The 27,670-nt window shown below is 37.7% G+C and overlaps 1 protein-coding gene across 2 annotated transcripts in view; it reads left to right on the top strand.

Moving 5' to 3' along the window:
* Nucleotides 1-27,670, top strand: part of Ccdc169 (coiled-coil domain containing 169) — a 63,381-nt gene that overhangs the window by 25,428 nt on the left and 10,283 nt on the right. Inside the window, exons 5-7 of one of the 2 annotated variants that reach the window (XM_021266487.2) lie at nucleotides 17,671-17,718; nucleotides 19,071-19,169; nucleotides 19,385-19,438. In XM_021266487.2, the coding sequence (XP_021122146.1) occupies nucleotides 17,671-17,718; nucleotides 19,071-19,169; nucleotides 19,385-19,438 (201 nt within the window). The remainder of the gene's footprint in view (nucleotides 1-17,670; nucleotides 17,719-19,070; nucleotides 19,170-19,384; nucleotides 19,439-27,670) is intronic. The other variant, XM_004854906.3, reaches the window with a different exon arrangement.

Raw genomic sequence — 27,670 nt, 5'->3', positions numbered from 1 at the left:
ATTCTTTTAAACTATTGGGCCATTTTCTTTATCACACACTGGCCCTTCAGAAAAGCAAGACACATCCTTCATCATTTTCTACTTTTGTCTTTTTTTATCTTCTACATGCTGACTTCCAATCTCATTACTAATTGACATACTGTCTTTTCTTCATCCTGATGCATCATACTATTTTCTTAACTGTGGTATTTGTTCTGCTCCTTTATTGTGACTCAGATTCTTTTTTAGTGGACATTCAGACCAATTTGGGCCTTCTAGAACCTATCCACTTACTGTGTAACCAACTAATCACGGTCCCACTAAGCTCACTTTGGTCATTTCCACTTTCAGAAGCTTCTTAGGAATCTTCTCGAAAGTCTTGATACTGTACATTTTACAGCCTGAAAATCAGGCATTGAAATTATTGACACAAGAAAAATTTTGGAACCCATAAATATATTTTATTTAAAATATACCAACCACACAGTAAAAAAAATTAGTGAAGGGAGCTTGCGTTCTCAAAAGTGTAGTACTAACAAAGTGAGAAATAGGATTCTCGCTGTCCATCTGCTCTAGCAGATATGTAGACTCAATCTGATACTGCCTCCTGAGATATTCTGCTTCAGGCCTCACTACATCTGTGTTTTCCCCAACGATCAGAAGGATCACTGGAAACAGGTGGATGGCTTCAAATCAGAGAAAAGTTCGATTTTTATATATAAATCTAATAACAGTGTTGTCCACAAGGAGGCGCTTAATATTTAAACATACAAAATCCTGTGCTTTTTCATTGTTGGAATTACCTTTATTGAAGTACAGTACTATCTATCTGGTAACTGAGATTAACTAAATTATATTCTTGTGTTTTTCTCCTGTAAGCTTTCAGTGGAGTAATGATTTTTATACTTGTAGTTTTCTTTTCTTTCCCTTCCCTCCTCCTCCTCTCCCACCTTTTCTTCCTCCTCTTTCCTTCTCTTGCTCGTCTCCCCTCCTCCTCTTTTCTTGTTGTCTGCACCATAGCACTTTTTATTTCACTTTCTCTTCTTTTTCAGTGTTCTTTGGCAATTATTTTTTTCATTTTTTCTTTTCTTTTTAAAAACGTGGTCTTTAATATAGCAAATAACATTGGTTAAAAAATATAGGTGGCCAATCGTTTCCTTTCTCCTTGAGATGGAGTAGTGAGATTTAAAAAAATTTAAATCCTAAGTAAATTTTATTTTAAATATGTAAATAATGTCATAAAATTTCTTATTTTTACCCTGTTTTTCAGTCTACACTTCAAAAATTATCTTTCAAAGCAAATGAAAACAAGAACATAGCTGAAATGTGATGCTTTGTAGAATGCTTTGAACTGATTAGTATCAAAATCAGCTCTTTTATGAAAGAAGAATTACATTTTTGTATGTGAATTGGGGGTGGTGCTAATTTCTGGTAGAGCCTGTGGTTTCAGTTTGTCTTCCCAGGCTGCAACTTCCTAGTACATAATCACAGATTATATAATCAGATAAAATCAGCTCCTTGGGGTGGTCAAAAACATTAAGGGTTTTACAGTAAATTAGAAGTGATGAGGGAGTCTGTCCCTCTTATAAAATTGTTCTTGTCTCACAATCAATATACTTTTTCCTAAATTTGTAACACACTCTCACCTAACCAAATCTGAGCCCAGTGTAAAATAAGAAAGCTGTGCTATCAAACTTTTCATTTATTAAGGTACAATTTGTGTAAGTAGAAATCATAATATTTTTGGTAAAGTAGAGTTCGAAGTGTCAAGAGAATGCAAAAAATAGGCACCAATGGCTCTGTTTCTAGATCTGAATATGGTACTTATAAGCAGAAAAATGATACATAGTTAATAATTGAAGTAAACGGATAAGAAAAATATAGAAAGGGATCCAGGTGAGAGATTTAAATAAATTTATAGAAGATCATAGCTGGAGAAATAGTAATTGAAGTTGAGGAAGCAACAACAAAGTTTCTGCAGAGAAGGATATCAATGACAGCAAGGTAGCTTCCAGCACTGCCTAGTATTTTAGAGCTTGGCAGTGTCAGGTATGGAAAAAGGTAGGGGTAAGAACAGCAAGCAACTGGTCATTGGGCCCTCTGCCACTCTAAGAGCCAAGATACTCTCCTTCAGTTAGGATTCTGTTTCCTAGAGAAATAAAACGGCCATAGCTGGTTGAGTGCTTCAGGCACAGAGAAGGGTGAGAGTGAGACGTGGGTCTAAGGATGACAGGGTCAAATGCAAGTATGCTGCCTGAATAACAGAATTCTCAGCTCTTTCCTTACCTTATTACTAGAAAATCTCAGCTAGGAATAAACTGTGCCGGGTAGAAGATTAGAGGATTACTTAATTGAAAAACTGAAATATTCTTAAGAAAAGACAGTGTAATGGTCCAGACAATGCACCTCACAGACTTCCCAGGAAAGGAAGATTAATTGACTGAGGATCCCACGTGTTAGGTGTTGAGATCTATCAAGGCTACACTTCCCAAGGGCTGTTCCCTGCTCTTGACCAGCAGCAATTGAGATACTAAGAGAGACTTGTTCCTGAGACACATGGGACTCCACTGTTGGCTGATTTTGCCTTAGGTTTCCCTGATAGCTTTGCCAATCATCTTGTAGACTTGGCAATGCCCTAGGATGCTTTTGCTTCCAGCCAACATTCTAGGGTTGCATTACAATGAAATTGTTGTCTCAGCCTCATTCTGCCCCTTCCTATTTCCTATCACACAGGTATTTCTGATGGTCCTTGTATAGTACATTTAATCCCATCTTGGTATCCCCCCTTCTCAGGAGACCAGGTATAAAACTAAGGGTACTGAGAGAGATCCAAGAAAGCAAGAAGCTAAGATGGTGATTCATGATTGGTTCATTTACTGTGTGGCCAGCAGATATGTCCTGATTGGTAGACAGCATTAGATCTGTCCCAGGGTGCCAGATTACTTACTGAAGTCTTCACTGATGATGACCTTGGAAAATGTCCTAGTAGAGAGAATACTATGGAAGAAGCCATGAAGCAGGCATTTGGAAAATACAAGGGTCCTTTCTAATTTGCATAAATATAATGAGGCCAGGGACCCTCAGTGGGGTCCTCTCAAGAGGCCTCTATACCAGTAGCAGAAGGGTAGACACAACAGAACAACATGCTGAAGTCCTCAATGTGAGAACTCCAGAGGTATTTAGATGATTGTCAGCTTCATTGGCTTGAGATATGCCTATGAGGTTGGTAAAGCACACTTCTGGGTGAGCCTTGTTTGGTCATGTAGGTATGACCTTATGGTTTATATCTGGCCCCTGATCCTTCCTCTCTGGGTCTTTCCCTGCTTTCTGCTTCCTGGCTGCCATGTCGTGAACATCTTTCCTTTACCACACCCTTTCACCGTGATGTCTTTTCCTCTGAGTCAGCTAACCATGGAATGAAAGCTCTAAAACCATGAGCCAAAATAAACATTTTTTCCTTTAAAATTGTATATGTTAGGTATTTTGTCTCAGAGATGGAAAGGTGATTAATATCCAGCAGATCTGGTTTGCAAAGGACAGGGCCAAGATAGAGATAAACAGGGATCCTATAAAGTGTGGCAGGACCTCTGGTTAGGTGTCTGTGAGGATGTGGATTATACAACTCTTTCTGGACCTCATGAGCATGTAGAGCAGCACTTTAAAAGCTGGACCACCTGTTGTACTGGAAATTCTAGAGGCCTCTCTTCACAAAGGTATCAAGCACCCATTCAGTGCTGCCCCAGATCCTCTTATGGCTGCCAGGCTAATTAATAAGGGGGTTACTCAACATCTATAATTTTTTAAAAGTAAAAACAGAAGAGTAGTAGGCTGAGGACAGTCAGTCCAACAGAAAGCACAATTTATTGCCCATTTCCCAGACCTGAATCAGTTTCCAGAGCCAAGAACCATTGACTAAATAATAGCTAGGATCCTAAGAAGAAAGGCCCTATATTACCTGTCCAAATATATATTGTGATGGTATTGAATGCCTTTTCCCAAAGAGTCTGCTGGCAGCTTAAACAGATGACTATACAGCCAGGAAAAAGAGATAACTGGATATTTCCAGGATGGATGAACACAAAGTCTGAGTTACCAATGAGTGGGAGTAAGTGGCCAAAGTTCAAACTATAGTGGGCATTCCAACATACTACCCTACCCCTGCAGTGATAATTTCCTAGTGAATAATTAGAATAGATATACTTAGAACTGAAGTAAAATCAATCATAGTTGAGAAGACCACATGGAAACTTCTGAAACTGCCTCCTCCTCAGATCAAAGTATAAGTCAGAAGCACTCTTATCCTAGAGAAGACAGTAGGGATTAGTGCTGTAATTACAGATGGAAAAAGATGCAAGGATACCGGTGCCTATCATAGCTTTTGTTTAACTTGGCAGACCTGTGCAGAAATTGGATGGATCTTGGAGAAAGCTGTAAGGTACCACAGACTTAACCAATTAGTGGCCTTAATTGCAGCTGCTTTGCCAGATGTGGTGTCACTGTTAGAGCCAATTAATAAGGTTTCAGGTTGTGTTATTCAGCTTTCCTGTCACTGCACACAATACCTGACATCTACTTAAAGGAGAAGTTCAATTTGTCAGAAGTACCAGTCACGATATACCCCTTGTTACCCTCACACACAATCACATCTCCTTAAACTATACTTAAATCTCCAAATAAAGACAACAACAAGTTCACAATTCTACCTAACCTGAAATATAATAATCCCTTCCTCAGAGTCTCAATAGTTAGATCATTTTTCAAAAGTCCAAGTCTCTTCTGAGACTCAAAGCAAGCACTTGGCTGTGAACCTCTGTAAAAATCAAAAACAAGTTACATAATTACAAGGCACAATGGCACAGGGTAAACATTTCTATTCCAAAAGGGAGGAACAGGATGATAGAAAAGAATTTGACCAAAGTGAGACCAAAATCCAGCTAAGTCCTATAACTCCATACCTGGAATCCAGGGGACATAGTGGTGAGGTGTTAGTTCCAGACACCTTGGGAAACATGTGCTTGCTGGCTGCAGCTCATATGACCTCTCTCAAGCTGGCTCCACTCAGAGCCTTCAGCTTTCTTCTGTGGATATTCCATTTTCCTGAGATCTTCAATTTCCTGGGGTTTCCACTGCACCTTTGGCTTCATTTCTACTTCTTCATACACTGCCCTCTCGGGGGTTCCTTGCTTAGCCTCACAGGCCTTCTTTTGAAATATGGCTGGAAACCTTCCTGCAACCACAACTCTTGTCATTCTGAATGCAAGTAAAACCAGCATGAAATGGATGATGCCAAAGTTTGCTGGCAGTTCAAGAAGTGGTTGGGCCCTGTTGGCTTATGGCTACAGCAGCGCTTGAGTGCCTAGATAGCTTAGTACAGTGAAATTAATCCTAGGGAAACAATTCCTTAAGAGGCCCTTCTTGAGCAGGCATCCCAGGGACTCTCAAATGAAAGATTTATACTTTTGCACCCTTCAGTCTGTGGTGGGTGGTATCTTGCAGATACTTGAGATGTCCTCAAGTCATCTTTCTTCTTGCCCGCCCCCCGTACGAAGTATTTCTTTCTTTTTAATGGTGCAATCTCTTTACCAATCTTTATACTTCTTCTGGACCAGAATTTAAGTTCTTCAAAGTTTTATATTTTACCTTTTATCCCTAATGCTTATTTATAAACTGGGCTAAAAGCAGCCAGCAGCATCCATACCACATCCTGAATGTTGGGCTATTTGTAAATGTTTTTTCTACCAGATAATTAGTCTATCAGCCTTAATCTCAGTCTCTTGCAAAGTCTCAAAACATGGCTATAATGTAGACAACTTTTTTTGCCAAAATATAACACACATGGCTTCTAGTCCAAATGCCAGTGAAATCCTTGTTCAAAACTGAAACTTCCTGAGCCTGGCTTCTATTGTCTACACTCCTACCAACATTCTGGTCTTCTGAGCTCTGACCAGAGTCACCCAACTAGTGGACATCTCCTAACCTTTCCAAAGCCCTCTAGCATCCAGTGCCAAAGGCTTCTAACCTACATAGTCAAGTATAGTCACAGCAATAATACCTCTTCTTTGGTACCACTTTTCTGTATTAGCTTTCCCATTGCTAGACACAATACTTGAAGACACACATAACTTAAAGGAGAAGTTTAATTTGGCTCTTCTAACCTACATAGTCAAGTATAGTCACAGCAATAATACCTCTTCTTTGGTACCACTTTTCTGTATTAGCTTTCCCATTGCTAGACACAATACTTGAAGACACACATAACTTAAAGGAGAAGTTTAATTTGGCTCACAGTTTTAGGGGATTCAGTCCGTTGTTGGTTGGCTTCCAGGTAGAAACATCATGGCAGAAGCATGTGGTGAAGTAAAGGTGCTCAGTTCCTGCTGACTGGGAAGCAGATCAAGGGAACGCTGTCAGAGAGGAGGGGGCAAAGATCATATATAGTACCCAAGGGTATGCCTCCATGAGCCACCCAGATATACCAAGAGCATGCTTTACTAATTTGCTAGTGAAGTTGCCATATCAGGATTAATAGATACACAGGTACAGGATTACAAGCCATTGATTTGGAGAGTGCATTCTTTCCACTGTAGTTAGAACAGTGACTTTCACTTTCATCTCCAGCATATACAGAGCTTCAAAGTCATCAATCCTGTCATTACAAGAAAAAGTCAATAAACTGAAAATCAATGAACTTTCTTGGGCCTATTAGAAAGCTGAATTTGCAGGGAAAAATTCCATCCTGAAATCTAGATAAGTTGATATATATAGATAGTCACAAATGAGATCTGCTACCTGGAATGGAAGCTGCTAGAACTGTAAACTGGTAGGAACATTCAAATAGTAATTTTGGTGAATTACAGGAGGAAATATAGGCAAATATGTAATTAAAGTTGGAGACTTCACTCCCAGTCTGTAATTGATAAATCAAGCAGCTAGAAAACCACTAAGGATGAAATTGACCTGAACAGTGCAAGCATTTAAGTCAGTCTAATTGACATTATGGACTGTGCCATCCAATGGCAGCAGAATACAGATTCTTCTCAAGCTCATATGTAGCATTCACCAATATAGGCCACATTCTAGGGCCCCTATTAGACTCAGCTTCACATGGACAGGGGCTGGGTTTGCAGTTCTTACTGTAGAATCCCTAGGACAATGCCTGGAAATATGAGGAACTTGATGAAAGTTTTTGGAATAAGCGAATGAATTGCAGAATTAAGTTACAAGACAAAGAATCTAATCAGGATAGAAATAGCAATATGACATAGGACTAATTACAAGAATATATGCTTAAAAATTTAACTCTGAAAGGTTAGAGCTGCAAATCCATCCAACAACTAACAAAAACTCCTTTTATTATAGAGACTGATATGCCATTCATATTACTAAACCCCTTCTTTCTTCATTTCACTTCTTTAATAACTTGCAGTAGCTCCCAGTGCTATTCCTGAGCCTAATGTTCCAACCCTTCTGTTACCAGGTTTTTCCCTGGTTATTTTACTTTGCCTCTTATTTACTACTCAAATATTTTGCCTCAGTTCTAATCCTACTATTAAACAATCATTTCTGATTTAAGCTTATGATCAATATGTAGCTTCCCTTGTCTCCATCTTTTATCCATCTAAATATTTTCTATGTTGGGGACCTTATATGCTCTACCCACATTGATTAACCTCTTTTTAAGATGTTTGAAACATTTATTTCACATTTGGCATTTAAATCATGTATCACATTGCTTTTTAACTGCTATTTTGCATGTACATATTTAGTATGAGCTCCAAGAGTTTTAGATTATAACTAATTCAGATCACTTTTAATGTGATGATAATTTGTATTCTGGTAGATTATTTGTAAATGAACTTTTTTTAGAAATAAGAATGCATTTTTTCCATTGAAGCAATATTAGATGTACAAGATTAGATTCTCTTGTACATCTATACATGTATTTAACAAATTATGTAAATGATCAATATTAGGATCATAGCCTAATCTTACAATCCTTGAAGCAAGGGTCTATATAGCAGCATTTTAAACTACTTTCATTAAAACCCAACAGTTCCATCAAAGTTCTTCTTATTTGGGCAGTTCATTTCATAAGGGTTTAATTTCCCATAAAAGTAACTCAGTTTAAATTCTTACATATATACTGCTTTCATTGATTTTTTTCTGCAGCAAGTTTGCATTTGAGGGAAGGGAGATGGAAGCCGTTTATGATGCCACTGCAGAATGAACTTTCAAAGAATAGTGCCAACCTGAGAAATATCACCAATTATGTTTTAACAAGAATGTTAATCAAATATGAATGGTAGGGAATCATCACTTTTAAGGCATTTTTGGCTGGTATTATTTTGAGAGACTGGAATTTGCCAAGTTTTAGGTGACCCAATTATCCTCTTAATATAATCTTTTAAAATTCTAATAGTTATTAACAAATATCTAGGAGAATAAAAATAGTGTTTAATAAATTTGCTGTACTTAGGAAGGTATGAACTCTAAAATATTACAGTTTTGCTTTGCAGAGATTTAAATTAGCTGCTTCCATATTTGAATGTTTCTTTTAATAGATTTAGTGACCTACATCATTGCCAACAAGAGTTAAGAAATTTGACTGGAAGATCTCTTATTTAATTTATAGGAATATGAGAAATATTTAGTTACTGAGAATTATCAGTTATTAGTTTAGAATATAAATTTTAAATCAAAGGGTAAATAAAGAGCAAAATGGAGGATAGATAATGGGAAGTAGGAAGAACACATTCAAATAAGAAGGGGAACAAAGGAGGGGCGAAAGAAAGAAAGGAAAAGGAGATTTTAAAAAAGAGAGAATAGGGCCGGGGATTGAGCTCAGTGGTTTCTCCGCCTGCTGCGCAAGCGCAAGGACCGGAGTTCGATCCCGGTACCAAAAAAAAGGGAGAGAGAATGGAAGGGAAAAAATGGAAACAAAGCTTTTGTAAATGGGGAGGGGAAGAAGGGTTGAAGGGAGATGATGAGGGGGAAAAAAATTAAGACGTATTATGTACAGGTACAAATTCCCTATGATGAATGCGATCATTATGTATGGCAAATATGTACTAATAAAAATTATAAAAAATGAAAAAAATTAAAGTGGCATATAAATAAAACACTTAAAATATTTTAAAACAAACTGGTGGAATGTGTTATACTCTGGACCCAGACTAACCTTCTTTACTCTCCCACCAATGTATTTAGGAACTTGATTTTAAATAATGTACCTAATGCTATAGGTTTACAATTCCTTAAACTGCTTAATTTTACCCCTCCCCCCATTTTTAGTTACTCAGATACCATGCAAAATCCTGGGCTTAATACTTCATTTATAGAGGAAACCTTTGCTTGATTTGATGAGCGTTCCTTCTGACTTCTTCTAGAATAAATTTCCTTTTCTTCTGAAAATTGTCTTCCCCACACTTCAATCATATATTTAACACTGATGGAGTTTCACCCAGAGTTCAGAGGTAAGGACTTTACATAGTCTGCCAACCATAGTATCTCTTCTCCACTTACCACCGCAAAAGTTGATTGATTCAGAGCTGAGTACAGGAAACCAAATTCACTAACTCAAGGGCTCTGGTGAGGCCGTCCTTTTATGCAGAGTGCAGAGCCCATAGTGTACTTCCTAGGTAGAAGTACTTTAAAAGTACTACGTCAGGCTCAGTAATATATATCAACCCTCCCTCTTCAGCCTCCCTTTTTTCTTTCATTTGTGGCAGAGAATCTTCAGGTTTTCATGATGTGAGAGTATGTTTAAAGTAAGACTTCAATTTCTGGTGTAGTTCAAGGCTAGTAACACTTTTATTCATTTAGGTACTGTAGTGGAACTAATCTTTATGGTACACATTAGCAATCTTAAGACTACCTGAACGATGGATAGTAAGAGACCAGATCCCACTGTAATTCAAAATATTATGTACTGTTCATACCCAGAAAAAGATATGTCATTACGTACTTACACAGTCATAGTGGTACAATTCCTTTTTTTGTATTAAATTCTTTTATTGGTACATTGTAGGTATACAACACAATTACATTTCTCATTGGGAATTGTACCTTTACATGATGCATCTTGATTCTTATTTTTTCCCCATTCCCAGCCCTCCCTTCATGCCCTCCACCCTTCCCTATTTACAAAGACTTTATTTCCATTTTTTCCATTTCTCATCATTTTTTCCTTTCCCTTCTTTCCTTTCCCCTGCCCCTCCCACTACCCCTACCCCTTTGGACCTTTTCTTCCTATTTTACATTTTCGATTATTCATTCTAATAATTGGTACATTTTAGGTAAACAACATAATGACATTCATCATTGGAAATTTGCACCTTTACATAGTCTCTCTTGGTTCTTATTTTTCACCCTTGCCCAGCCCTCCCTTCAACCCCTCCAGTCCTCCCTATTTACAAAGATTTTGTTCCTATTTTTCCATTTTCTCATATTAATCCCATTCCCTTCTATCCTTTCCCCTAGCCCTCCCACTTCCTTCCCCTTTGCCCCTTTTCTTCCTATTTCACATTACCTATTATACATTTAGTCCTTATTTACACGTTCAGTTTCTCACACCAGAGAAACTATTCAGTATTTACACATCTGTGTCCTATTTATTTCACTTAAGAGTATCACTTCAATGTGCATCCACTTAGTTATAAATGTCTCTAATTTCGCATTTTTTATGGCTGAGTAGTACTCCATTTTATAAAAAACCCACATTTTCTTTATCCAGTCTCCAGTTGATGGGCATTTGGGCTGTTTCTAAGTTTTAGCTATTAAAAACTGTGCTGCTATGAACATGGGTGCACATATATCACTGTGGTATGATTCTTTTAATTCTTTGGGGAAGATCCCCAGCAGTGGAATAGCAGGGTCAAATGGGATTTCCAGTCCTAGTTCTTTGAGGTATCTCCATACTGATTTCCACAGTGGTTGCACCAGTCTACACGCCCACCAGCAGTGGAGCAGGGTTCCTCTTTCCCCACAGCCCCACCAGCATTTGTTATTGGTTGATTTCATGATAGCAGCCATTCTTTCTGGAGTGAAGGGGAATCTCAGCGTTGTTTTCATTTGCATCTCTCAAATGACCAGTGATGTTGAACATTTTTTCATGTATTTATTTGCTATTTCTACCTCTTTATCTGAGAAATGTCTGTTCATTTCAGATGCCCATTTTTGGATTGGGTCTTTAAATTTGGGAGATCTGATCTTTTTAAGTTCTTTATGGATTCGAGATAGTAGACCTTTGTCTGAGGAAGAGCAGGTGAAGATTTTTTCCCACATTGTGGGTTGTCTCTTCACACTGCTGGTGGTTTCTCTTGCTGTGCAGAAGCCTTTTAATAAGAAGAGATCCCACTTGTTGATTGTTTGTGCTAGTTCATGGGCAACTGAGATTTTGTTCATACAATCTTTTCCTACACTGATGTCTTCAAAGGTTCTACCTAACCTCTGTTCCAACTGGTTCAGAGTTTCTATTTTAATATTTAGATCTTTAATCCAATTTGATTTTAGTTTAGTGCATGGTGAGAGATACAGGTCTAGTTTGAATCTTTGGCAAGTTGAAGCCCAATTTTTTCCAGCACCATTTATTAAAGAGGCTATCTTTCCTCCAGTGAGGGTGTTTGGCTCCTTTGTCAAAGATGAGATGGCTGAGTGTGTCTGGTGTTGTTTCTGTATCTTCTAATCTGTTCCACTGGTCCACAAGTCTGTTTCTTTGCCAGGACCATGCTGTTTTTATCACAGTAGCTTTGTAGTAGAGTTGCAGGTTGGGGATTGTGATACCCCCTGCCATGTCTCTGTTACCTAGAATTGCTTTTGCTATTCTGAGTCTCTTCTTGTTCCAAATGAATTTTTGGATTGTTTTCTCAAGGTCCATGAAGTATGCTGGTGGGATCTCAATTGGAATTGCATTAAATCTATATAGCAGTTTTGGAAGTATGGCCATTTTCACTATATGAATCCTTCCTACCCAGGAGCAGGGGATGTCTGTCCATTTTCTGATATCATCTTCAATCTCTCTTTTCAGAGTGCCATAGTTTTCAGAGAAGAGGTCTTTGATTTCTTTCATTAGGATGATTCCTAGGTATTTCAGTTTTTTGGATGCTACTGTGAAAGGAATTATTTTCCCTATTTCTCTCTCAGTGAGTCTGTCATTGGTGTAGAGGAAAGCTATTGATTTTTGTGTGTTAACCTTGTATCCAGCTACTTGACTGAATTTGGTTATTAAGTCTAGAAGACTTTTGGTGGAGTTCTTGGGGTCTTCTATATAGAGTATCATGTCATCTGCAAATAATGACAATTTGACTTCTTCATTTCCTATCTTTATTCCTTTTATTTCTTTCTCTTGTCTAATTGCCATGGCTAATGTTTCCAGAACTATATTGAACAAGAGTGGTGATAGTGGACATCCTGGTCTTGTTCCTGATTTTACTGTGAAGGATTTCAATTTTTGACCATTTCGTATGATATTGGCTGTTGGTTTTTCATAGATGGCTTCTATCAGTTTGAGGTAGAGACCATCTATTCCAATTTTTTGAAGGGTTTTTATCATAAATGCATGTTGGATTTTGTCAAATGCTTTTTCTGCGTCTATGAAGATAATCATATGGTTTTTGTCCTTGGCTCTGTTGATATAGTGTATTACATTAATTGATTTTTGTATATTGAACCATCCCTGCATCCCTGGGATGAATCCCACTTGATCAGGGTGTATGATCTTCTTGATGATCTTGTGCATTCTGTTTGCCAGTATCTTATTAAGGATTTTTGCATCTATGTTCATTAGTGAGATTGGCCTATAGTTCTCTTTTTCAGTTGGGTCTTTCTCTGCTTTGGGGATCAAGGTGATGCTTGCTTCCAGGAATGAATTTGGGAGTATTGCTTCCCTTTCAATTTCATTGAAGAGTTTAAACAGTAGTGGCAGCAGTTCCTCTCTAAATGTCTTGTAGAATTCAGCAGTGAAGCCATCAGAGCCTGGGCTTTTCTTAGTTGATAAGATTTTAATTACATTTTCCATTTCATTGGTTGATATTGGGTTGTTCAGAATTTTTAGGACTTCTTCGTTCAACTTTGGTAATTCATATGTATCTAGGAATCTGTCCATTTCTTCTGTGTTGTCCATCTTATTGGTGTATAGGTTTTGGAACTAGGTATTGATGATCCTCCGGATTTCTGCTGGGTCTGTTGTAATTTCACCCTTTTCATTCCTAATTGCATGGAGTTGGGCCTTTTCTTTCCTTTTTCTGACAAGGTTGGCTAAAGGTTTGTCAATTTTGTTGATTCTTTCGAAGAACCAACTCTTGGCTTCATTGATTTTTTGTATCATTCTCTTAGTCTCCATTGCATTGATTTCTCCTCTGATCTTTATAATTTCCTCCCTTGTATGAGCTTTGGGGTTGTCCTGATCTTCTTTTTCTAGAAGCTTGAGGTTCAGCATCAGGTTGTTTAATTGGGCTCGTTCTGTTTTCCTAATATGCATATTCACTGCATTGAATTTCCCTCATAAGACAGCTTTCATTGTGTCCCATAGATTCTGATATGTTGTATTGTCATTGTCATTTAATTGAAGGAACTGTCTGATTTCTTCTTTAATTTCCTGTGTGACCTATTGGTTATTCAGAAGTGTGTTGTTCCATTTCCATGTGTTTATGAAATTTTTTGAGTTTCTTTTGCTCTGGATCTCCAATCTCATCACACTATGGTCTGATAATGTACAGGGGATAACTTCGATTACTTTGCACTTACTTAAACATGTTCTATGTGTGAGTATGTGGTCTATTTTGGAGAATGACCCATGTGCAGCTGTGAAGCATATGTATTCTGATTTTTTGGGGTGGAAGACTCTGAAACATCTGTTAAGTTCATTTGTTCAAGAGTTTGATTGAGTTCCAGTATTTCATTACTTATTTTTAGTCTAGTTGATCTATCTATTTGTGACAGTGGGGTGTTGAGGTCCCCCACTACAATTGTATTAGTGCATATATGACTTTTCATATCCGTTAGTATTTGTTTTATATAGTTGGGTGCACTAGTGTTTGGTGCATAGATATTTATGATTGTCATCTCTTCCTCTTGGATTGTTCCCTTTACAAGGGTGTAGCATCCTTCTTTGTCTCTCTTAATCAGTGTTGGTTTGAAATCTACTTGATCTGCAAAGAGGATAGCTACTCCTGCTTTTTTCAGGTTCCTGTCGCATGCAGTATTGTTTTCCACCCTTTAACTTTCAGTCTATGAGTTTCCTTTGGAATGAAGTGTGTTTCTTGTATGCAGCATATTGTTGGATTTTGCTTCTTGACCCATTCTGCCAGTCTATTTCTTTTGATTGGTGAATTGAGACCATTAACATTGATGGTTATAACTGAAACGTATTGACTTGTCATTGCCATGACTTTTTCTTTTTGTTGGGTTCTCCCCCTTTCCATTTAATTTCTTGTCATGCCAGATGGGTTCATTCTGCTTTGCTTCCTGGGGTTGTGATTCTCAATGTCTGTTCCTAGGCTACTGTGTAAAATTCCTTGGCATGCTGGTTTGGTATTCACGAAGTTTCTGAGGTGCTCTTTGTCATGAAAGTATCTTATTTCTCCATCCATTTTGAAAGATAGTTTTGCAGGGTACATCAATCTGGGTTGGAGGTTGTTTTCTTTTAGGGCTTGGAATATGTCGCTCCAAGCTCTTCTTGTCTTGATGGTTTGTGTTGAGAAGTCTGCTGTGATTCTGATGGGCTTTCCTTTGTATGTGATTTGTTTCTTTTCTCTGACTGCTTGTAGAACTTTGTTCTTCTGTTGTGTTTCTGGAATCTTACCTAGTATATGCCTATGTGTAGATTTTTTTTGATCAAGGCTATTTGGAGTCCTATCTGCCTCACTTATCTGTATGTCAAGCTCTTTTCCCCTGCTTGGGAAGTTTTCTGCCATTATTTCTGTGAAGAGATTTTTTATGTCATCTCCACTCTCTCCTATTTCTTCATTGAGCCCAATCAGTCTTATCTTATTCTTTTTTGCATCATCTAGCAGCTGCTGGATTGATTTCTCATGTTCCCTTATAATTTTGAAGCAATTTTTCTTTTCCTGGTCACTAATTGCAATCTTATGTTCTATATCTGAAATTCTGTCCTCACATTGGCTCATTCTGCTGTGTAGACTTTCAATGGAGTTTTTCATGTCCTGGAAATCTATTTGCATCTGTTTTATGGATTCCATTTGTTTCTTATGTTGGGATTCCATCATGTTCCTCAGCTCCTCTCTAGATTTATTAATCATGTCTTGCACTAGGGACCCAATTTCTCCTGTTATCTGAGAAATTATTTCTGATTTCATTTTTTCTAGATCCCCTTTTGTTGCCAGTTCAGTGAGTGAAGGTGGTTGAGTATCAGAGTGTTCCATCTCATTTCCCTTTGGAGTTGCTGTAGGTGATCTGGAAGTCTGGTTTTGAGGCTTATTGACATGTTTTCTCTTTTCAACTGGGGTGGGGGGCTGTTAGTACCTGCACGGATTACCTCCTCTGAGCTGGGTGAGGTGGGACAGGGGCCAGGAGCAGCGGTAGGGATGGTGACCCAAAAGCCCTTTTCTGTGGGCTGGGAGCAGCCGGAGGGATGGTGGCTGGGAAACCCCTTCCTCTGGACCAGGAGCAGTCTGATGGTGGCTCAGAAGCCCCTTCCTCTGGGCCAGGAGCAGCAGGACAGAAGGTGGCCCAATAGCCCTTTCCTCTGGGCTGGGAGCAGCGGGAGGGATGGTGACCGGGAAGCCCCTTCCTCTGGACCAGGAGCAGTGGGACGATGGCTCAGAAGCCCCTACCTCTGGGCCAGGAACAGTGGGACTCAGTACCTTGGTCTGGTGGTCTGGTGTCCTCTGCGTCTTTGTAGTGTGGAATCAGGTGGCTGCCTGTCTGCAGCCGGGTGATTCGGTGTCTTCCGCGGGACTCAGGACCTCGGTAGGGCATGCACAGACCTGCCTGTCTGCAGCGGGCTGATTTGGCATGTGTTCCATGCGACTCCATAGTGGTACAATTCTAATAGCATTATATGACACTTAGGATAGTCTTACACAGTTACTTGGACTTCTCTCTTTTTTGTCTAATGATGAGATCACATGCCTTTCTAAAAGCCATATATTTGATCATTTGGAAAATATTTACCTATGCTGAAGTGTTGGCAAATACTATGAGTTTAATATGGTTTGTCCCCTGTGAAATGCATGTTGAATTTTGATTTCCATGGTGGTATTGGAAAGTGGCCTTAAAGGTGTGATTAGGTAGTTGAACTGGATTAATGTCTTGCTCACAGGTATGAAGTAAACAATGACGTGACTCTTCTGTGTCCCTCTACTTGCCCTTCTGTTTCTCCACCATGTTATGACAGCAGCACAAGGCCTTTGCCAAGTGCAGCTGCTTGATCTTGAACTTGTAGTATCCAGAACCAAGAGCTAAACTAACTTACCTTTATAAATTACCATTCTGTTTAGCAGAGAAAAAAGACTAAGCAGAGGAGACTCAAATTTCATAAGTCATTCAAGGTAGTAGATTTGAGTTGGGCAATAGCAGAGAGGTGGAAAGTTATTTCTCCATATGGACCTTCTGCAAAAGGTGCTCACCTATGAAAGTCTCCTAGCAGGAGAACCTGCTAATTGTTTTTCCAGACTGTAAGAAAAAACTAAAAAGTGTGGGATGATCAAACAACCTAGACCTAGTAAGGCTTAGAGCAAATTGGCACCTGGGTCTATTGCACCAAAATCAGCTGATGAATTTACCTGAAACTACAACTGCACCACAGGAAGTTCCAGTAGCAAGTTCCAATGTTCAGTTCTGTGATTGTGGGATAGACTTTGGAGACAAGTGTACCTATGGAGAATCTAGCTTTCCTGTAGAATGGGTTTGACTTGTCTTCTAGTGGTAGTGTGGACTCCCTTTGTTACAAAGATTTAGCCTTGGACCTAGCCATCATATATTCAAGTCACAGTGTGTAAGCCACTAATTAATCCACATAGGCTACCAGTCTCTGACATCAATCAGTTCAGCCAATCCTTCCTGAAATAAGATATTAAGTTTGGTCTTTTGCCTAAAGGATATATTTGGGTAAAAAATAATCCCTTTCCCCTCAGAACTGGTGGATTACCAAAGTATGTGGCTGGCTGAGGCACTGTGGGTAGGAAAGGGAAGGAAACGGTATCTGGATATACATCAGATTGAATTGGCAGAAGGCATTTTATGTAACAACTTGCCACCAAGTGGAATGGTTGATCCTCTGAAGGATGGTATCCTTTCAGGGGCTCATGCTTGTCTCTCTCTCTCTTTCTCCCTCTCTCTCAAAAAATTATAAGCACACATTAATTGTCTGAAGTAATAGGTTTCTTTATGATCATTTTATATATACCTATAATATACTTTGATTGTATCACCCTTCCCAATGTTGGGGTCTCTTGCTGGCAGGTCAAACACTGAGCAGAAGCAGAATTAGCTCAGCCTGCATGGGAAGAAACACAGTTGTTAAATCAATCAATGCAAAGTTCCCATCTCAGACACTATGGTTAGCTCATGGTCCAAATATGGGTGACCAAGGATAGAACTAGATGACATCTCCTGCACAAGTTTTCAGTTTTCTTGATTTAATGCCTCTTCTGTTCTGAATATTCTTTGGTGAGAATTACTGTATAATATAAAATGCACAAGAATTCTTATCCTTTGTTCCTACTTCTGTAGGACCATCTACATTCCTCTTCCCCAGACCTCTCTGCTCCCAGTCATCAGGTCTGTACAAATTTCTGCACCAATGACATGGTGGCCAGGCAAAGGGATTATAAGATTTTTGAAACCTTTTCCATACTTTTGTGGAAAAGTATGTTCATGTCTAAATCCTCTCTGAAATGCTAAAACACATAGGATGGGAGGCTCTTAGAAAAAGTGGCATCCAGAAAATAAATTTCTGGAGTTTGTGAGGGAGGCATTTGGGAAAGGGGGAGCAGAGAGGAGGAGGAACAGCGAGAGCAGGAGCAGGGGGAGGGAAATGAGGAGGAGGAGGAGGAGGAAGAGAAGGAGGAGGAGAAGGAGGAGAAAGAAGGAGAAGGAAAAGGAGAAGGAGAAGAAGAAAAGGAAGAAAGAAGAAGAAGGAAGAAAGAAGAAGAAGAGTGATAAAACAGAAAGAAGGTGAAGGAGGGGACAGGAGGGATCTGGAGAGGACAGAAGGGAAGAGAAAAGAGGAGAGGAGAAATCAAGAAAATGAGATTATTTATTAAGCCAAAGGAGAGAGAGTGGTAGAACACAGAAGGTTGATAACCAGGGGGATTGTGACAATATTACAGAGCAGGGCAGTTCTAGAAACTGAGATCTCCATTCAGACAACCCTCTTCACAATCAATACCTGAAGTTTTTACAAAAAGAGTTTCCTTATATTTATTTCACAAATCACTAGGAAACTAGTGTAACTCAGCTTGGTAGATATAAATTAAACATTTGATTTGTGAATTTTCCAGTAATTTATAAATAATGTATATGTACAGTGTTATTGAAGTGAGTAAAATAATCCACTGCAATCTCTCTTTTTATGAAAGAGGAGCTATAAACTTTTCATTCTTTATGCATGCCTGTTCTCTAAAGTGGTTTTTTTCTCTAGCATATAAAAGTAGACTTAGTATACAGTTAGCAATAGGACAGTCTTTATGTCTTTGTATGTACCTCTTTTGTTAAAATGGTAGCAATAGAATGAATATAGGCTATAATTGTTCTTACTAATAATTGGTAGTATGTGTGGCATTTAGAATCACTATACCTAGATTCTAATTCCAGCTCGACAATTGATTAGCTACATACCTATGGGTCAGCTATGTAACCTCTGGAAGTTTCAGTTTTCTCGAGAGTAAAATGGAAATAAATATTAGCCATCAGAAGAGTTGTAATAAGGATTGTATGAAATAATCTATGGAAAGCTTAGTGTACATGGGTTAGAATTCAACAAATATTTTATTATTATTACTATTTTTAATGTAAATATTACAAAATTATGAAATCAGAATATTACATTAAAAATTAGTGAATTTGGTGATCATTTATTATTGTTGCTTGGAACATGAGTACATATAAAAATTTACTCTTTATATTTTCAGGAATCCTTAAATACATTACTTAAACAACTAGAAAAAGAAAAAAGGAGTCTTGAAAGTCAAGTGAAAGACTACGCACTTAGACTGGAACAAGAGTCAAAGGTTTGCTTTTATTCTATACTACACAATTCCTTTCAAGCTGCCATTATTTTAGTGTGATCTGCAAACCTATTGCACAATTTTCATAAAATGTTACATAGCTCTTTCTTATAGTATTTTAGAAAAATAGAATAAATGAACTTCGACTTAATATTTGTCTTGCAGGTATGGCAAATCTTTTTTAATATTTGATTCTTTACTTTTTATCTTTTATCTAGGTTTACCAGAGGACCAACAAAGAACGGCGTACATACCTAGCTGAAATGTCTCGGGTAACTTTTTTGTTTTATTTCCAAATTTTATAGATTTCCTTTGACTATAAATTATCTTTTTCACTTTTCTAGGCTTGTCTGTTTGGTAGAGGAACAGATATTGGAATTATGGGAGAAAAGATACTGAGTTTCTAAATATGGATAGTCAAAAGGAAAATATTTAACTTTTATGAAGAGATAAAACAATGTTATGTACATGTACCAATTTCCCATGATGAATATAATCATTATGTATGGCAAACACGTACTAATAAAAATAAAAAATTTTTAAAACCTTGAAAAAAGAGGTAAAATAGTCTCTTTAATTAAGAGATCATTTGCATATTTTCTTCACTTGTCCTTCTAGTTTCATCTATAATCCCTAGAATTCAAATAGGTAAGCCTCTATTTCTTTGCTATCTGGAAATTCCAGGCATTTCACTTTGTAATTATGCATGGTAAAATCTAAAGTAAACTCAGCTTTGCAGCTGGTAGAAAGTGTGTACTTATTATGAGATACAAAAGTGATCAGTAAATTATGTACATGTATTTTTCAGTTTTAACTTGCCTTTCAGTTTTAAGTCAGTATTATAGAAGTTATTTTATGTTGCCAGAGCTATCTTTTATTTATAGCTCCTGATGTCATAGTTAAAGAGACCATCTTCATCTCAATATTTCATAACATTCATCATATTTTAATACGTGTATGGCCTAATATTTGATGTTTAATATTTAATCTATGTTAATTTTATTTTGGTATATGTTGTAAGATTAGAGTAGGAGTTCATCTTTCAATGTGTGGTATCCAAACAGAAATGTTCAAGGAGCAGTTGGATATATGAATCTCGGGAAAATGTTAAAGATTAGAGATAGAGATTTTGAAATTATTTGCATATACGTAGTAAGTGAAGTTATGAGAATGAATGCATGGCATCAGGGAAGATATATAAGATGGAAAGAAAAAGATAGTCTAGGCTGTAGCTCTGAAGAACTATGGCATAGTCAAGGGAGCGAAAAATGAGGATTGGCATTCTTAAAGTGTTACAAACACCCAACAGCAGCACACATGCCATAGGTTCACCACCACTGATAGAGGGGTTGATAAAAGAATTCAGAGGAAGAATTAGGTGTGAATATTGAAGACAATAATGTGATATGTAGAAAAATTTGAAATTGAAAATTAGGGCTTCAGTGAGTAAAGGGGAGCTTGGACTTATATTATTGACCAAATTTACGTAGGAAATGAAATCAAGATAAGATTAATCCTTGTAGTCTTACTGTCCATAAGATGGACAATAAATTCAAATGTCCTGGTCTTTGATGCTGGGTTGAAAGCACTGCCTCCTCCTGTAGCACAGGTGTCCTTATGCTTTCACTCTGCCTAGAATGTACTTCTCTTCATACATGCCAAGTCTGCTCCCTTCAAGGTTTAGTGTAGACACCACCTCTTTTTTGAGGCCTTGATATGATGAAAACGCTGCAGACTGTGGAGCCATCACAAATTTATATTTGAATCCCAGCTCTAAATGTGCTGTTCTGTGATCTGTCTGGGTCTCAATTTATTTCCTTGTCTGTAGAAAAGAAGAATTAGTATCTGAAGTTAGTATTAATGTCAGAATTCCCTGAGTGTTTAGATATAATGCCTGTGAAGTACTGAATGAAATGGCTGGCACATAATAGGTTCTCAATGGTGAAGATCATTTCCCCGTTTTTCTTTCCTGAATTCAGTAGCTTCTCTCTCCATGTCAGGGCGTCAGAATTTCTGCTTACCTTCTGATGATTGCTGAGAAATCCATTTGCTTCATTCAGCTGTTGGTTCCTCCCTGAGGTCAGCCTGAGGGCCCAACTCTTGTAACACTTAGTGCAAATAATAGCATATAGCTAATGTTTAAAACTATTTATCAAACTGAACATAATACAGAAAGTTATGTAGATAATGAAAAGCCAAAGTCATTAAGAAAGAAGTGATCTATATATAAAACTCCATTGAAGGATATTTTTAAGGTTAAAAGTAAAGTTCTTTTGCCCTTGAAGCATTCAGTTACCTTTGTTTATCTGAAAAATTCATTTAGGCAGGATATTCCTATTCTGGCTACACAGGATCGCTAAACATACAATCAAAGCCTGTTTTAACAGCTTCTCTGGAGGATGTTAATCCTGTCCCTAGTATAAATGTTAATAAGGATTTTCACTCTAGAGTGATTTGTCAATCTTTATAGTAAAAAACAACGGTTCAGGCCATGTGGATACTATGGTGACTAGAAAGGTTAATGGATGATTTACAATTTTTTTCTATGCTGAATACATAAATAATTGATTCTCTAGTAGATACCTAGAGATATTTGCTGAGTTTGCTGTTTATACTTATGCTACTGTCTGGGATTTTGTATCAGTCTTGATGCACTGTTTTGACTAAAATGGAGTTTCTCCATCTAAGGATTCTTCATATTTACAGTGTGCATAGAGTAGACATACTACTTTTTAAAGAATTCACAAGTAGTTTCACTGCTCCCAGCACAGAGGAAGGGGCTTTGGGGACCCCTTTCGGCCACTCCCAGCCAGGAGGAAGGGGCTTCCAGGCTGCTGTTCCACCACTCCCAGCCCAGAGGAACAGGCTTCCAGGCCGTCGTTCCCCTGCTCCCAACCCAGAGGAGGAGAGCCACGCGGGCACCAATAGCACCCCCCCACACCAGTGAAAATAAAAAGACACATAAAGAAGTCTCAAAACCAGACATCCGGATGACCTACAGCAACCTCAAAGGGAAATGAGATTGAACACTCTGATACGCAACCACCTGGACTCCCTGAACTGGCAACAAAAGAGGATTTGGAAAAAATGAAATCAGAAATAATTTCTCGGATGACAGCAGAGATTGTGGCCATAGTGCAAGACATAATTAATAAATCTAGAGAGGACACAGTTACAAAAATAGAGGAGCTGAGGAATATGATGGAATCTCAACATAGGAAACAAATGGAATCCATAGCACAGATACAAACAGATTTCCAGGAGATTGAAAACTCCACTGAAAGTCTACACAGCAGAATGAGCCACTGTGAGGACAGAATTTCAGATACAGAAGATAAGATTGCAATTAGTGACTAGGAAAAGAAAAATTGCTTCAAAATTGTAAGGGAGCATGAGAAATCAATCCAGCAGCTGCATGATGCATGATGCAAAGAAAAATAACATAAGACTGATTGGAGTCAATGAAGAAACAAGAGAGAATACAGATGACAAAAAAAAATTGTTCACAGAACTAATAGCAGGAAACGTCCCAAGCAGGAAAAAATAACTTGACATACAAATAAGTGAGGCATATAGGAATCCAGCTAGCCTTGATAAAAAAAAATCTACACATAGGCATATACTAGGTAAGATTCCAGAAACCCAACAGAAGAACAAAGTTCCACAAGCAGTTAGAGAAAGGAAACAAATCACATACTAAGGAAAGCCCATCAGAATCACAGCAGACTTCTCAACGCAAACCCTTAAGGCAAGAAGATCTTGGAGTGAGGTATTCTGACTATTAAAGGAGAACAGCCTCCAAACCAGATTGATGTACCCTGCAAAACTATCTTTCAAAATGGATGGAGAAATAAGATACTTTCATGACAAAGAGCACCTTGGGAACTTCATGAATACCAAACCAGCACTCCAAAAAATTTTAGATAATATCCTAAGTATAGACAATGAGGATCACAACCCCAGGAAGTACAGCAGAATGAATCCATCAGGTGCAACAATAAATTAAATGTAAAGGGGGAAAATCCAACAAAAAGAAAATGTCATGACAATGATAACTCAATATGCATCAGTTATAACCATCAACGTTAATGGTCTCAATTCACCAATCAAAAGAAATAGACTGGCAGAATGGATGAAGAAGCAAAACCCAACAATATGCTGCATACAAGAAACACACTTAATTCAAAAAGAAACTCATAGACTGAAAGTTAAAGGGTGGAAAACAATACTGCACGCGACAAGAACCTGAAAAAAAAGCAGGACTAGCTATCCTCTTTGCAGATCAAGTAGATTTCAAACCAACACTGATTAAGAGAGTCAAAGAAGGACACTATATCCTTGTAAAGGGAAGAATCCAAGAGGAAGAGATGACAATCATAAATATCTATGCACCAAACGCTAGTGCACCCAACTATATAAAACAAATACTAACGGACATGAAAAGTCATATATGCACTAATACAATTGTAGTGGGGGACCTCAACACCCCACTGTCACAAATAGATCAACTAGACAAAAAATAAGTAATGAAATACTAGAACTCAATCGAACTCTTGAACAAATGAACTTAACAGATGTTTACAGAGTGCTCCACCCCCAAAAATCAGAATACACATGCTTCTCAGCTGCACATGGGTCATTCTCTAAAATAGACCACATACTCACACATAGAACATGTTTAAGTAAGTGCAAAGGAATTAAAGTTATCCCCTGTATATTAGACCATAGTGCGATGAAATTGGAGATCAATAGCAAAAGAAACTGCAGAAATTTCATAAACACATGGAAATTGAACAACACACTTCTGAATAACCAATGGGTCACACAGGAAATTAAAGAAGAAATCACACAGTTCCTTCAATTAAATGACAATGACAATACAACGTATTGGAATCTATGGGACACAATGAAAGCAGTCTTACAAGGGAAATTCAATGCAGTGAATATGCATATTAGGAAAACAGAACGAGCCCAATTAAACAACCTGATGCTGAACCTCAAGCTTCTAGAAAAAGAAGAGCAGGACAACCCCAAAGCTCATACAAGGGAGGAAATTATAAAGATCAGAGGAGAAATCAATTCAATGGAGACTAAGAGAAAGATACTAAAAATTAATGAAGCCAAGAGTTTGTTCTTTGAAAGAATAAACAAACTTGACAAACCCTTAGCCAACTTTATCAGAAAAAGGAAAGAAAAGGTCCAAATCCATGTAATTAGGAATGAAAAGGGTGAAATTACAACAGACCCAGCAGAAATCCAGAGAATCATCAATACCTACTTTGAGAACCTATATGCCAATAAGATGGAAAACACAGAAAAAATGGACAGATTCTTAGATACGTATGAATTGCCAAAATTGAACGAAGAAGACCTAAAAATTCTAAATGACCCGATATCAACCAATAAAATTGAAAAGGTAATTAAAAACTTACCAACTAAGAAAAGCCAAGTTCCTGATGGCTTCACTGCTGAATTCTACAAGACATTTAGAGAGGAACTACTGCCACTACTGTTTAAATTCTTCAGTGAAATTGAAAGGGAAGCAATACTCCCAAATTCATTCCTGGAAGCAAGCATCACCTTGATCCCCAAAGCAGAGAAAAACCCAACTGAAAAACAGAATTATAGGCCAATCTCACTAATGAACATAGATGCAAAAATCCTTACTAAGATACTGGCAAATAGAATGCAGATCATCAAGCAGATCATACACCCTGATCAAGTGGGATTCATCCCAGTGATGCAGGGATGGTTCAACATACCCAAATCAATCAATGTAATACACTATATCAATAGAGTCAAGGACAAAAACTATATGATTATCTCCATAGATGCAGAAAAAGCATTTGACAAAATCCAACATGCATTTATGATAAAAACCCTACAAAAAATTGGAATAGACGGTCTCTACCTCAATCTGATAAAAGCCATCTATGAAAAACCAACAGCCAATATCATACTAAATGGTCAAAAACTGAAATACTTCACAGTAAAATCAGGAACAAGACAAGAATATCCACTATCACCACTCTTGTTCAATGTAGTTTTGGAAACATTAGCCACGGCAATTAGACAAGAGAAAGAAATAAAAGGAATAAAGGTAGGAAATGAAGAAGTCAAATTGTCATTATTTGCAGATGACATGATACTCTATATAGAAGACCCCAAGAATGCTTCTAGACTTAATAAGCAAATTCAGTAAAGTAGCTGGATACAAGGTCAACACACAAAAATCATTAGCTCTTCTCTACACGAACAACAGACTCAGCAAGACAGAAATAGGGCAAATAATTCCTTTCACAATAGCATCCAAACAACTGAAATACCTAGGAATCAACCTAACAAAAGATATCAAAGACCTCTTCTCTGAAAACTATAGCACTCTGAAAAAAGAGATTGAAGAGGATATCAGAAAATGGAAAGACATCCCCTTCTCCTGGCTAGGAAGGATCAATATAGTGAAAATGGCCATACTTCCAAAACTGCTATGTAGATTCAATGCAATCCCTATTGAAAATCCAGAGCACACTTCACAGAACTTGAGTAAACAATCCAAAAATTCATTTGGAACAAGAAGAGACCCAGAAGAGCAAAATCAATTCTAGGTAACAGAGACATGTCAGGGGGTATCACAATCCCCAACTTGAACTATACTACAAATCTATTATGATAAAAACAGCATGGTACTGGCAAAGAAACAGACCTGAGGACCAGTGGAACAGATTAGAATATGCCAAAACAACTCTAGACACATTCAGCCCCCACATCTTCGACAAAGGAGCCAAACACCCTCACTGGAGGAAAGATAGCCTCTTTAATAAATGTCGCTGGAAAAATTGGGTTTCAACTTGCCAAAGATTAAAACTAGACCTATATCTCTCACCATGCACTCAACTAAAATCAAAATTGATTAAAGATCTAAATGTAAAAATAGAAATGCTGAATTGGCTGGAACAGAGGTTAGATAGAACTCTTGAAGACATTGGTGTAGGAAAAGATTTTATGAACAAAACCTCAGTTGCCTGTAAACTAGCACAAACAATCAACAAGTGGAATCTCTTCTTATTAAAAAGCTTCTGCACAGCAAGGGAAACCACCAACAGTGTGAAGAGACAATCCCCAATGTTGGAAAAAATCTTCACCTGCTGTTCCTCAGACAAAGGTCTACTATCTCGAATCTATAAAGCACTTAAAAAAATCAGACCTCCCAAATTTCAAGACCGAATCTGAAAATGGGCATCTGAAATGGACAGACATTTCTCAGACAAAGAAGTAGAAATAGCAAATAAACATATGAAAAAGTGTTCAACATCCCTGGTCATTCAAGAGATGCAAATGAAAACAAGGCTGAGATTTCACTTCCCTCCAGAAACAATGGCAGCTCTCATGAAATCAACCAATAACAAATGCTGCCACTGCTGGTTGGAGTGTAGACTGGTGCAACCACTGTGGAAATCAGTATGGAGATACCTCAAAGAGCTAGGACTGGAAGTCCCATTTGACCCAGCTCTTCCCCTGCTGGGTATCTTCCCCCAGTGAATTAAAACAATCATACCACAGTGATATATGTGTTCCCATGTTCATAGCAGCACAATTTGTAATAGCCAAAACTTGGAAGAAGTCCAAATGCCCATCAGCTGGAGACTGGATAAAGATTATGTGGGTTTTTAAAAAATAAAATGGAGTACTACTCAGCCATAAAAAATGAGAAATTAGAGACATTTATAGCTAAATGGGTGCACATTGAGGCGATACTCTTAAGTCAAATAAACAGGACACACATGTGTAAATACTGAATAGTTTCTCTAGTGTTAGAACCTGAAAGTATAAATAAGGACTAAAAGGTATAATAGAGAATGTGAAATAGGAAGAAAAGGGGCAAAGGGGAAGGGGAAGTGGGAGGGGTAGGGGAAAGGAAAGCAGGGAATGGAATTAATATGAGAAAATGAAAAAATTGAAACAAAGTCTTTGTAAATAGGGAGAGATGGAGGAGTTGAAGGGAGGGCAGGGTAAGGGGGTAAAATAAGAACCAAGAGAGATTATGTAAAGGTGCAAATTTCCAAAGATGAATGTCATTATATTGTATACCTAAAATGTACCAATAAAATAATATTTAATAAAAAAGAATTCACAAGTATACTGCACTACTGAAAGGTCAGGTGGAAAGACTAAGAGCCTGTTGAAATATCTCAGAAATTTAAGTTTTAGATACTGTTTCCAGAAATATAAAATTTTATCGATTGATCTGAGAGATCATGGGATATAATGCTTCTGATTTACTGAAAAGGGACTTGCGATAGTTCTGTTTCATTGACAGACAGTTCTAATTTCCACAATTATTGCCTTCTCACATGATTCTCATTTTTCTCCATTTTTATACATCCTTAACATCCAATTGGTTTTAGCTTTATTCTCCAAAGAACACAAAACAAATCTGTACTGCTCTTTCTACATGATATCTTTTGAAAGACTTAGAAACAATTCTCAGTCTTCCAATAGGTTTT

This window comes from Heterocephalus glaber, unplaced genomic scaffold (genome assembly GCF_053883595.1).
Source record: "Heterocephalus glaber isolate CG9 unplaced genomic scaffold, H.glaber_assembly_v1.0 deba00001720, whole genome shotgun sequence".
NCBI classification, from domain to species: domain Eukaryota; kingdom Metazoa; phylum Chordata; class Mammalia; order Rodentia; family Bathyergidae; genus Heterocephalus; species Heterocephalus glaber.
Note: the sequence above shows the minus strand (reverse complement) of the source record. Positions and strands in the feature narration are given on the sequence as shown.